General features: G+C 52.1%; 1 protein-coding gene across 1 annotated transcript in view; it reads right to left on the bottom strand.

The window, feature by feature from the left end:
- JPH3 (junctophilin 3) overlaps window positions 1–10,450 on the bottom strand; it is a 93,124-nt gene extending 82,674 nt beyond the window's left edge. The window contains exon 1 of the mRNA XM_039888715.1: window positions 9,406–10,450. Coding sequence (XP_039744649.1) covers window positions 9,406–9,787 — 382 coding nt within the window. The 5' untranslated portion in view covers window positions 9,788–10,450. The remainder of the gene's footprint in view (window positions 1–9,405) is intronic.
- Window positions 10,451–11,237: the final 787 nt, after the last annotated feature.

Consider the following 11,237-nt stretch of genomic DNA (forward strand, 5'->3'; position numbering starts at 1 on the left):
CACGTAAGGTGAGGGTGCGATACCTGCCTGCCAGGTAGGCCGCCACCTGGTACTCCTGGAAGGGCGCTCCTGCCTCCCTTAGTTCCTGGAACTTTCTCCATTGAAAAGCTTCCTGACTTCCCTACAGTCAGACTGTCACCACCCTCCACCTAAAAATGCCTCATTTATTCCTTAGCCATCCTCACCCCTGAAGCATAGCTTGACTGGGAGGAGAACAGGTGCTTCTCAAGGTGTGCCCTCAGGACCATCTACATCGGATGGCCCCAGGTGTATGATCGTGCTGTGGACTCCTGGGATCTCTTCTGGGGAGGCTTTCAGTGGGCCCAAGTCTGCCAATTCAGACCAGCAACCACAGGCTGCTGAGTCCTCGTTCCAGCACCTCCCACTGTGCTCACTCCTGGCCTTTGCTTTGGACCCACAGGTCTGCGAGAGTCTGCTGGCTCCGTCCTCTTCCCATCCCCCACTCATTGTGCTCAGTGATGGCCCATTTCAGCATGTTTAGGCGCCTGTGGAGAATGGAAGGGTTCTTATAAGTCTTAGGGAGTTTGTGAATCCCAGAAGTGTCCATGAAAGATCACTTGTGTGCAGGGACATGCGTGTGTCCTGGGGGGGGGGCGGGCACAGCTTTGTCACACTCTCAGAGGAGCCTGGGAGAACCCACAAGTTTATGAATTGCTGAGCAAAGGCCTGCCAAAGGCCAGGTTCAGAAGGTGGTGTCACCTTCCATGCCTCCGCTTCACTATTAGATCCTGGGCTCCTCTCTTGAACTCAGTTTCCTCATCTGCAAAGCAAGGGTGGCTGAAATAATTGCTCCATCACTAGGTGCTGCAGACAGCTCTGGGACTAGTCGAGTCCCACTGCCCAAGTATGACCTCATCAAGCCACATATACCATGAGCCTCACTTTTCTCATCTCTTAAATGGGAGCACATGGCTTATCTCAAAGCACTGTTTTAAGGAATGAAAGAAAGAACATTTGTGGTAAAGTGCACAGCCCAGTACTCGGAACAAAGTAGATGTTTAAAAGCAGCGAGAATCCTTCTCTCAAAGGCAGCTCCCTGGTTTTTCAGTTCTAGGTTTCACATATGTGCTTTGCAGCACTTTCAAAGTGAAGACTGTAAGACATCACAGTGGATAGAATAGTGACCTCTCAAAAGGTATATCTACATCCTGACGCCTGGTACCTGTCAGTGTGACCTTATTTGGAAAAAGGGTCTTTGCAGATGCAATGAAGTTAAAGATCTTGAGATGAGATCTTGCTGGGTTTGGGTTGGGCCCTAAATCCAATGACAGGCTTCCTTACAAGAAATGAAGAAGAGAAAACCACATTGTCGCAGAGGCAGAGACATAACAGCACTTTTTCTTATTGCAATATAGGCATTGTGCTTAGATACTTTCTAGTCTGTTTGTTGTTGTTGTTGTTGTTGTTGTTGTTGTTGTTTTAATGAAGTACAACATTAATTTCATGGGCTGCTTGACCTAGAGTTTGAAAACCTCAGTCTAGAGCAGTGACTCTTGGCCCTGCCTGCCTTTAGCATGTATGTAGGCTGGGTGCCACCCTCCAAGGTCCTGGCTAGAGTGGTGTTGGATAGACCTCAGATGTATCCCAGTGATTCCAACGTAGAGCCGAGGCTGCCCTGGACAAGAGGTCCTCAGCCTGAGCTGCACATTAGAATCACCTGGACAGTTTCTAAAAGAACCCCAATGCCAGGCTTTACTCAGACCACCTCAGTCAGCATCTCTGGGAGGGGCCCAGGAATCAGCATTTTTCAAAGCACCCAGATGACCTCATGCATAGCCAAGATTAGAACTAATGTGTTTCCCACACTTGAACCTTCTGGGCATCTTGCCATCTTGCCAACACTAGGATTCTGACCCTAGAGGTTTGCTTTGGGGCCTGAGGTTCTGCATTTCTAACAGTCTCCCAGGGGACCATCCGTGGTGATTCTGCCGTACAGCAAGGCTGACAGGCACTAGCCTAGAGCCGTGGTTCTAAAGTTTGGGGCCTCAGACCACCAGCTTCAGCATCAACTAAAACTTGTAAGAAATGTAAATTCCTGGGCAACATCTTAGGCCCAGAAATTGTTTTAACTTGCCTTCCAAGTGATCCTAATGCACACTCAAGTTTGGAAAGCACTGGTCTAGAGTGATGGACAATGGCAAGCCAACCCCCTGCCCAACTCCTGCATTCCATCAGAAGCAGAGACTGACCCTTGACCCTTCTGGGGTCCTTTGAAAGCACCGGGGCCCCCCATCCCAATTAATAATACCTGTGACATTTCTGGGAAGGCAAGAAATGGCAACTGTTATGAGTCTGTCACAGAAATGAGAAGACTGAGTCAGAGCGAGGACAATCCTCCTTCAAAGTCAGCAACATCAATTTTGGGGTGATGGCCATCCTGTCCACCCTTCCAGACTCAACCTAGGAGTCCTGTCCCCTGGACACACCTGCTGCTCACTCAAGGACACACACATCACTTCCTTCCCTTCTCAGAACTCTCACCTGTAGTATTTCCATGCAGGATCCCCAAAGTCTGGCATGAGTAACCTCTAATTATTTTGCATATTTTAGTTTTGCATCCAGATTGCATATTCTTTTTGGTAGAAGTCATGTCATCCTGTTTCTTGTATTTTATTATTATTTTTTCCCCAACAGCTTACATTACTACAAACTATATATGGCATACGTAGTGCTATAGACTGAATATCTATTTCTCCAAAATTCGCATGTTGAAATCCAAACCCTGAATATGATAGTGTTAGGAGGCGGAGCCTTCAGGATGTGATTAGGTCATGAGGGTGGAGCCCCCATGAATGGCATTAGTGCACTTATAAAAGGGGCCCCAGAAAGCTATTTTGCCTTTCTGCCATGTGAAGACACATGAGAAGTTGGCAGTCTGTAACCCAGAAGAGGGCCCTCACCAAACATCAAATTTGTCAGCACCTAGATCTTGGACTTCCAGCAACCAGAACTGTGATGTCTGTTATAGCGGTCCCAACAGACTGAGATGCAGTCATTGCTCAGCAAATATTTCCAGGTTGATTCCTTGAAGGTGGACCCGAGCTTCTCTGTCTTTGCGCCTTGAACACAGTAGGAACTCAGTAAATGCTTCTCAATGACTGAATGAATCAAGCCAGGGAAAAGGTAGCAGTAAAGAGATAGTTAGAAAGTGGGTGGATGGAAGGGTATTTTCTGCTCATCTTTTCTAGCACTTCATAATGAATGTTGCTCCATCAATAGTGCTCCAAAAATATCTCCTGGTCATGATTGGTTTGCACCACTAGAACATTATCACTCTGTTATTTACTGTATTCAACACCATCCATCTTACTCAGGTAAAATGCAGGCAGTCTCTTACGAGCAATGACAGAACCAACAACAAAACAAAACTGATCGAGGAATTTTAACAGTGATGCTAAAGAGAGTTTATAATTTTCCCCTAAATGGTTCTAAGTTGTTCCAATGAGATGGACATGTAAAATAGTGATGGTGAATGAAGTTAACCAAATACTATTGCATTTTCCCAGTTCTCTCATTCCAACATATATTTACTATATATTGACCACTATATGTTGGCACTGTTTTAGTCCCTGGACACACAGCAGTGACTGACAGAGATTACATATCCCTTCCTGTGGGAAGCTTACTTACACTCTACACCAGCACCGCCCATTTCCATGACAATGGAAATGTTTTATCTCAGCATTGTCCAATATGGTACCATTGCTAGTTGAATGTGGCCACTGAGCACTTGAAATGTGACTAATGTGAATGAGGCACTAAATTTATTTCATTTGAACCCATTTAAATTTATGGTCAAATAGCCACATGTGGCCAATGGCCACTGGATTGGGCAGGGTTGGTCTAGGTGACTAATCCATTGATGCTAATTTAAAGAGAATGGTGGTGAAATAGTCTTTTATTGGCTGCTACAGACAAGATCATTCCTTCGCTTGCTTTTGGTCGTGCACTTATAACCCTGCGTGCTCCGTGGGAACCGAGCACACACAACGTGAGGCAGAAATAACCCTCAGACTTCAGAGTGAGTTCTACAAGTCTTATTAAAGGACCCCACCCCAAACCCGCCTCCACTAGCTGGGAGACATTCTTTCTCAATTTAGCAGGAAACACCTAGAAGGCACTCAACTTTTTAAGAAAAGACTGACAGGATTGGGGTGAAAAATAGGCAAACACCCCCAGTGGTGGGGTTTCTTGGAGTATAGAACCCACACACCGACACAGTGGGAGCAGGCAAACTTCTGATGGCCGAGTGTGCAGTAGGCGTCAGGGCCAGGCATTAACTGGCCAAGAGAGTGGTTTGGCTGGAGAAGGTGGCCTGGAGAGAGAATGAGTGCAAAGCCAGCAGCCCAGGCCGCAAGTATGGAACGCTCTCCAAGGTGCTGAAAAGACGCCTCTCTTTCGTCTTAAATGATTCTCCTAAATGAAGACAGGTGGACCCGAGAGAGCAGGCCTTTTGGTCTAATCCACAGAGCTGGTTTGTGGCAATGCCACAACCCTGTGCAGGACTCACCTTCATTAACCACGTGGCCTCCCACAAACCAGTAAACTACAAATCCGGGAGAATGCCTGATCCAAGAGGGGATGAACCATTATGGAAAATTCAAGCCAACATCACCCTTTTTCTAGTGCTCACAACTCTAAATATCTTGTTGTTATTTAAGGACATAATGAGCTTTATATACAAAATTATCAGCTCAGAGTTGATAGCTAGTTATCTTTAGAGCAGTGAAGGTCTGGGGGAAACTGAAGAAGAAAAAGACATGAATAAAAAGAGAAGAGGTTCCTGGCTCTCCCCCTGCAGTCACCATCTCCTTTTGTTTTCCGGAGGTCTTCCCCTCTCTAGCCAGAGGGGCTCACAGCACCCTTTCCTCGGGTTAGCTGAGTTAACTGTTAACGTCAGTCAGGGCTACTCACTAACTACTGGCGGAGTGGCTATTTTCAGAGGGTGCTGATCTCGCTTCCTCACCATCCCTGTTAGGCTTCCTAATTTTATATTATGCCCGTCAGATCGCTCCAGGGCTGTGCCGGGTGAGGGAGTTTTCGGCAACACTTCTTTCTCAGCTATTACTGGCAACAAAGAACTAGCTGTTTGCTTTTTCCTTCTCCTTTCACCTCTGGAGCCTTCCCCCTCCCCAAAGTGGCTGAAAGAGAATCTCTGAGGAAATGCTTTCATCTCCCATAGCTGAGTGTTCGATTCTTTTTTGTTTCTGAAATGAGTTCCGATGGGCGTAATATCTGTGTTGATGGGTCTGCTTCTTCCGAACATGGGCATTTGGATTTAAAAAAAAAAAAAGAGTTTACTTTCACATTTTCATGGCCAAACGCTGAAAATATGCCCAATGGTCGGTCGTTTACTTTGTGTGGATGAGGATTTTCTTCCCCTTAAAAAGGGCATTATCTGCATAAATCTGTATTTAAAGTGGAAACAAAGCATCCTGCTCAATCTGTAATCTGAGCCCTCCTCTGTGTCTGGCTCTATCCCTTTACAGGGATGGCTGCTTCTCAGGAGCAGGAATGGGTAGGGATTGGAGTACTTGGCTAGCAAACAAAGCTGGGAGGGTGCACGTGGCTGTGTTTTGGGGGACGTGGTGGAAAATGTCTCTGGGCGACAGGTGTATTGTGCGCCTGCGCACACGCAGGCGCTAGGGGATCTGAATTTTTGACTGTGGGCGTGTGTGATTTGTGTGGGCCGAGGGATCTGGGCCGGTGAACGGAATCTGTGTATGAGGGGGAGAGGCCGGGTGTGTGAGATGACTCATATCTTTCAGGCTGTGGGAGGGTTTATTTGCGGGGGGCAGGGGTAACTTTTGGTCCAAGAGGTCCTGTGTACATGGTATCCAGGAAGAAATATTTACCTGTGCAGCTGAGCACAGAGGTCCAGCAAGTGGAAAAGAGGCAATGAGACTCTGGGAACTGGAGGGGGAGTCTGGGTGTGTGTGTCTGCAAATGCGCACTTGCCTACAACTCTGGGCTGCTGTACCCAGAAGAGAAGAATGGGCATGGGGAAAGAGGAGGAACGAGGAGGTAGTTTTGCAGAGGCAGTTTAGAGCGAGGTGTTCTACACAAAAGCATAGGCTCGTAATTGCAGTCCTGAGTGTGAATCCCAGTTGCCTCCCAATGCGCATCTGGCTTCTCTGAACCTCCGCCTCCCAGTGTGGGAAATGGGAGGAATAAGAAAACCAGTCTTGGAGAGATGTGGGGATTAAGTGCTGTAACTCATGCAAACACTTGCTCCATGCCTGGCACACAGTCAGTGTTTAATATTGATATCTATTATCCTTTTCAATATCATCGTTATCATGTCCGGCTATTGGTTCTAAAAATAATCATTACAAGTGACAGTCATTGCTTGTGAACTATAATAATAAAATAATGATAAATGATAGTGAATGCTTACTACATTCCTGTCATAGCCATGTACGCCACCTCAATTAATCCCCACCTACTTTACAGACATCATTAGCAGCCCTTTGTACAGGCGAAGAAACAGAAACTCAGAGAAATTAAGTTACTTGCTCAGGGTCACAGAGTAGAGCAAAGGCACAGCTGGGAGTCAAGCCCAATGGCTGTCAATTCCAAAACATGCGCCCCTGCCACCCCACGTCCCCAGCCTCGCCATCTATGTGGGGTCGCCTAACAGACAGTGGAAGCCACTCAGTTCACTTCGGTGCTCAACACCTGCCTTGCGCTCAGGGAAGGATGACCTGGAGGAGAAGGAGTTGGCAGAAATGTCCCCAGTTGAAATGGATTCCATACCAATTCCAGCTAAATGTAGAATACATTTGCCGTTTGTGCATTATTCATGAAAATCGCCGTTTCCCCAAGTCAGCACTGGGAGCTGGACTGAAGTTTGGGAGCTTTGCGGATCCCTGCCCAATATTCCCAGCCCCATGCACAGGAAAAGCAAGACTGGAGTCGGGACCGTTAACTAGATGAAGGCTCTGCTCTCTCCGAAGGGAGACCCATCATCGCCCACCAGTTGATTGGGGAGAAGGCACAGAGACCTACTGTTCTGTTCTGGCAGATTATGACGCTCCACTTTGGTTCTGTTGGCCTATGGACTGCTCAAAGGAACACAGCCACCTCCTTTCTAATGAGAAGTGGGGACCATGTTCCAGCAAAGTGGCCCCAGGTTTCCAGGCATGATTATCCCAGGCCAGAAGGATCAAGTTGATTTTCCAGGTTGGGGGCCTGGCTCCTGGGCCTCACTACCCTCATCTGTAAAATGGACATGATACCCTCCATCGTGTGACACTCAAGCAGGAAGATATAGAAGGGAAGGGCTTTAGAGAATAAAACACTGCTTAACTGGTTGGATAGGGGAGAGAGATCCAAGGACATAAATCCAATGAGAGAAGCGTTTCTCACATCAACACATCAGATCCTAAACTCATGAGCAGCCACAGAGTCAGATTCTCTCTTTCCCTAATAATTACAGTGTAATTACCACCTTTCTCTAAAACAGAAGCTCCATGAGGGCAAAGATTTTTGTCTACTTTGCTCACTGCTGTTTTCCCAGAGCCCAAAGCACCTGCTCACTGTAGGCATTCATTAGATATTTGCTGAACGAAGGACAGAATTCCATGGGCCCCTGAAGATGTCCAGGGAAGGTGGGCAGACTGGGGTGCTACACCTCACTCTCAAATATTCCGGGGAGTTCCTGCTCCTCTCCTCCACATGTGCAGGACCTCGAAGCCATGAGGCCCCCTGCACAGGATCTCTAAGCTGCTCTCCTGGCTCAGGCACAGCTGGGAGCACCTCTGGAGAGATGAATCTGCAGAGCAGCCTGGCCAGAGCCCCAGGGAGACAACTGCCCCTGGTCTCCCAAAGCGCACAGCTGGGAGCGCCAGGCTGCTCAGCCGCCCACCTCAGCCACCCGCATCTGCTGCCCGGGCCTCACCATCCCTGCACACGGGTGCGCGCACACACACACACCCACGGCCTGGAACCCAGGCAGGTTGTCTGCTGGCCTGGGCCCCCACGGCCCAGAGTCAGGAAACTCTCCAACCTGACCGGTGAAAACAACAACAGCACAGAAGAGGCCACCAGGGACCTGGGCTGGGCAAGGCTATGACAGGCAAGAGCATTATATAATTAACTGCCCCCCACGCCTCCTCCCCTTTGAGGAATAATGAACCCTGCCTCTCAGTTGCATAAGCCAAAATAATAATTACTCTCCAGCCCTCCGTCACTCCTATATGTGGCCAGGGAGCAGGTGTTTAGCACTTGCTTCATGCGACTCGGAGACAGCAAGCAGGCAGAGGGAAGACCACACATAAGCTCATTATTTCTTTGACCAATAGAAGCACACAAGTCACTGCTGTGCCCGACTCCTTTCTCAGGCATCCATGCCTGAAAAATTACGAAGCCGACAAGAGGGAGGCAAGGAGCCACTTCTGAGGATGAGCTTCCAGATGGGGGTGGGGGTGCAACTGGAGAGCAGGCTTGTTTGGGGTCTGGCTTCCAGGAACAGTAAATGTTCCATGTCTCTAGAATGCACCAAAGAGTAGACACTGTAGTGTTTGGGACAGGGGGGCAGCTGCAAGGCCACCAAGGCTACCTGCACAGAAACCATCTTATAGCAGCAGTGGGCAGAAGACGGTCAGTTCCCTGGCTATGGCACCAGCTCAGCCCTGAATGTGGTGGCATCTTAGAATGAAGGCACAGAGCATTCTCTAAACTAATGGGGAAAATGATTCAGCCACTGAACGGAGAGATTCCTGGGCTCTCGATAAACAGATGGGCCTCCCTCCCTCCCTCCCTCCAGCAGCCTGCTCCGACAGTGCTAGCCCGCATCCAACCACCTAGAAGTTTATTGCCTTGTTGTGTTGGTTTGGGTTGTCGTCCCCCCGCCTCTAGCTCTTCCAATCGCTCCCTTTCCATTGGCTTGGGTTGATCAGGACTGAGGGAGGCCCTTTGGCACCGCAAGAAAACAAGAAGCAAAGCTGGGGCCTGACTCCTGGAGGCCCACACCCAGGGAGCTCCGTCAACAGGGGAGGGGACACCCTTCCAGGCCCCCTCTGCCCTGGGTGGGTCCCAGAGGAGGCCATGGGCCCAGTCTGGCCTTTCCGGAGCTCTCTGGCCTGCTCTTGGATGATGCACAGACACTGCTCAGCTCCGCAGCTCTAGGGCCTGGCTCTGCTCCTGGAAAGCCCCCAACACCGTTCGGCTGGCACAGGGGTGCTGTACCCCACCAAGCAGCGGGGCAACCTGTAGCCAGGACCGGTGGGACTCCACGGAGCCCAAGGAAATGCCCAAGTGCCCACGGCTCCGCTGGCGGGAGAAGCTCAACTTCCCCAGAGATAAACAGAAGAGGCAAGAGAAGGTCCCTCCTCCGCCCAGCCTCCGGCCCTCCCGCAGGCCCTCCCGCACCAGCGCACCTACCTCCATCCGAGTAGGTCTCGGTGCCGTAGCCGTCCTGCAGCCCGTTGCTCCAGGTCCCTTCGTACTTGGCCCCGTTGCCCGTGCACTCCCGCACCCCGTAGCGCCCCTTAAATCCGTGCGTCCACTCGCCCTTGTACACCCACTTCCCCTTGCTCTCCAGGCCGATGCCGTGGCGCTTGCCCTGCGCCCAAGTGCCCTGGTACGTGTTGCCGCTGGGCCAGGTGTAGACGCCCAGCACCTCGAAGCCGTGGCTCCACGAGCCGGTGTATTCGCCCTGGCCCTTGGGGCCGGTGCAGACGCCATGGCCGTGCGCCTTGCCGTCCTCCCAGCCTCCACAGTAGGACCCTCCATCGTCAAAATTAAACCTACCCCCACTGGACATGCATGTAACTAGGTTTGCAAATCCCGCAAACGGTGAAAAGAAAAAAAAAAAATAAGGCGATCAACAAACCAGATTCTTGGTTGGTTGGCTGGCTGGTTTTGTTTTGCTATTTTTTTAAGGAAGAATGGAGAAAGCAAAAACACAGCGAGCAGATCCCGAGCGGCGGGCGGCCGCGGCGCCGGCTTCGGTGGAATTTAAGTCAATCGGGGGCGATTATTCATTTTCGAGCTGCGCCGCGGAGCCTGACCAGCGTCTCGCGCTCCCGCTGGAGACAGGACCGGAGGGGAGGAGGAGGAGGGGAGGGAGGAGGAGGGGCAGGAGCAGCAGCGCTGGTGCAAACGGCTCCACCTCAGCGCCAAGTGCCCCTCAGAGGCGAGCCCGCGGGGCTGGCCGCGCAGCCGGCTCGGGGACCGAAGCTCAGGCCCGGGGCGCAGCCCCCCACCTGCGGCTGCCGCGCTGCAGCCGCCCGAGAGCAGCGGCGGGGCCCGCGGGCGGCGGCACGGGCGGCGGCGCGGGCGGCTGCACCATATTGGGGGCCGCGGGCCGGGCCGGGGCGGCGGCGGTAGCAGCAATGCGGCGGGTCGGGCGGCGGCGGCGGCGGCGGCGGCGGCGGCGGCGGCGGCGGCGGCGGCGGCGTGCGCTCCGGGCTCGGCCTGCGCGCTCCGGCCAGCGGGGCGCGCGCCCGCACCCCGCCCGCGCGCCCCCGCCCCGGGCCCCCGCCTCCGGCGCGCGGGCGTCCTAGAGAGGGGCGCTGCCGGGCTTGGCGGAGGGTGCAGGGTGCAGGCGGGGACCCCGGACGCCCAGCCCTCCTCATCCCCAACTCCGCGCTCCTGCCCTCTAGGCTTCCGCCCTTGCCAGGGGCAAGTCTGGAAATAGGGGTCCAGCCAGGGCACCTCAGCTGCCCCTTTCCCGGGACTTGGATTTAAAGGGACAGGAACTGCGTAATGGGAAGGCGCCCAGCACCCAGGGCACTCTCTGCCCCTCCCGGGAGCCTCGGGGCGAAGCCTGGCAGAGCAGGCCCGGGGCAGTCGGGGGACACCCAGAATGTTTCCACTTCCGCACCCCGCGCCTCGCCCTTCCCGCCTGGCTCCCATCCGCGACGCCTGCCCCTGATTTGACTGGAGAGGCTCTTGGCAGACCACAGGTGGTTTTCCCTATGAAAAATAATCCATCCTTTTTGCTTGCAGGCAGCTTGTGTTCAAATGTGGGCGCGAGGGGGGCGCTCGCCTCAGAAAACATGTCTCTTCCCCATAAATTAAAAAGAATATCCGGCCATACGCACATATCTTGGAGTAAAGACACCCCAATTCTGTCCCTTCCCTGAGCCCTGGCCAACAGGTAGTCCCTCACTCCAGGAGTGGTCGCGCTTTGGGGGAGCAAAATGGGATCACCACTCGGGTGTTACCAGGTCTCTCTCCACTGATACTCCCACCCCACGCCCAAGGGATAC

Source organism: Pteropus medius, unplaced genomic scaffold (genome assembly GCF_902729225.1).
Source record: "Pteropus medius unplaced genomic scaffold, Ma_sr-lr_union100, whole genome shotgun sequence".
NCBI lineage: Eukaryota > Metazoa > Chordata > Mammalia > Chiroptera > Pteropodidae > Pteropus > Pteropus medius.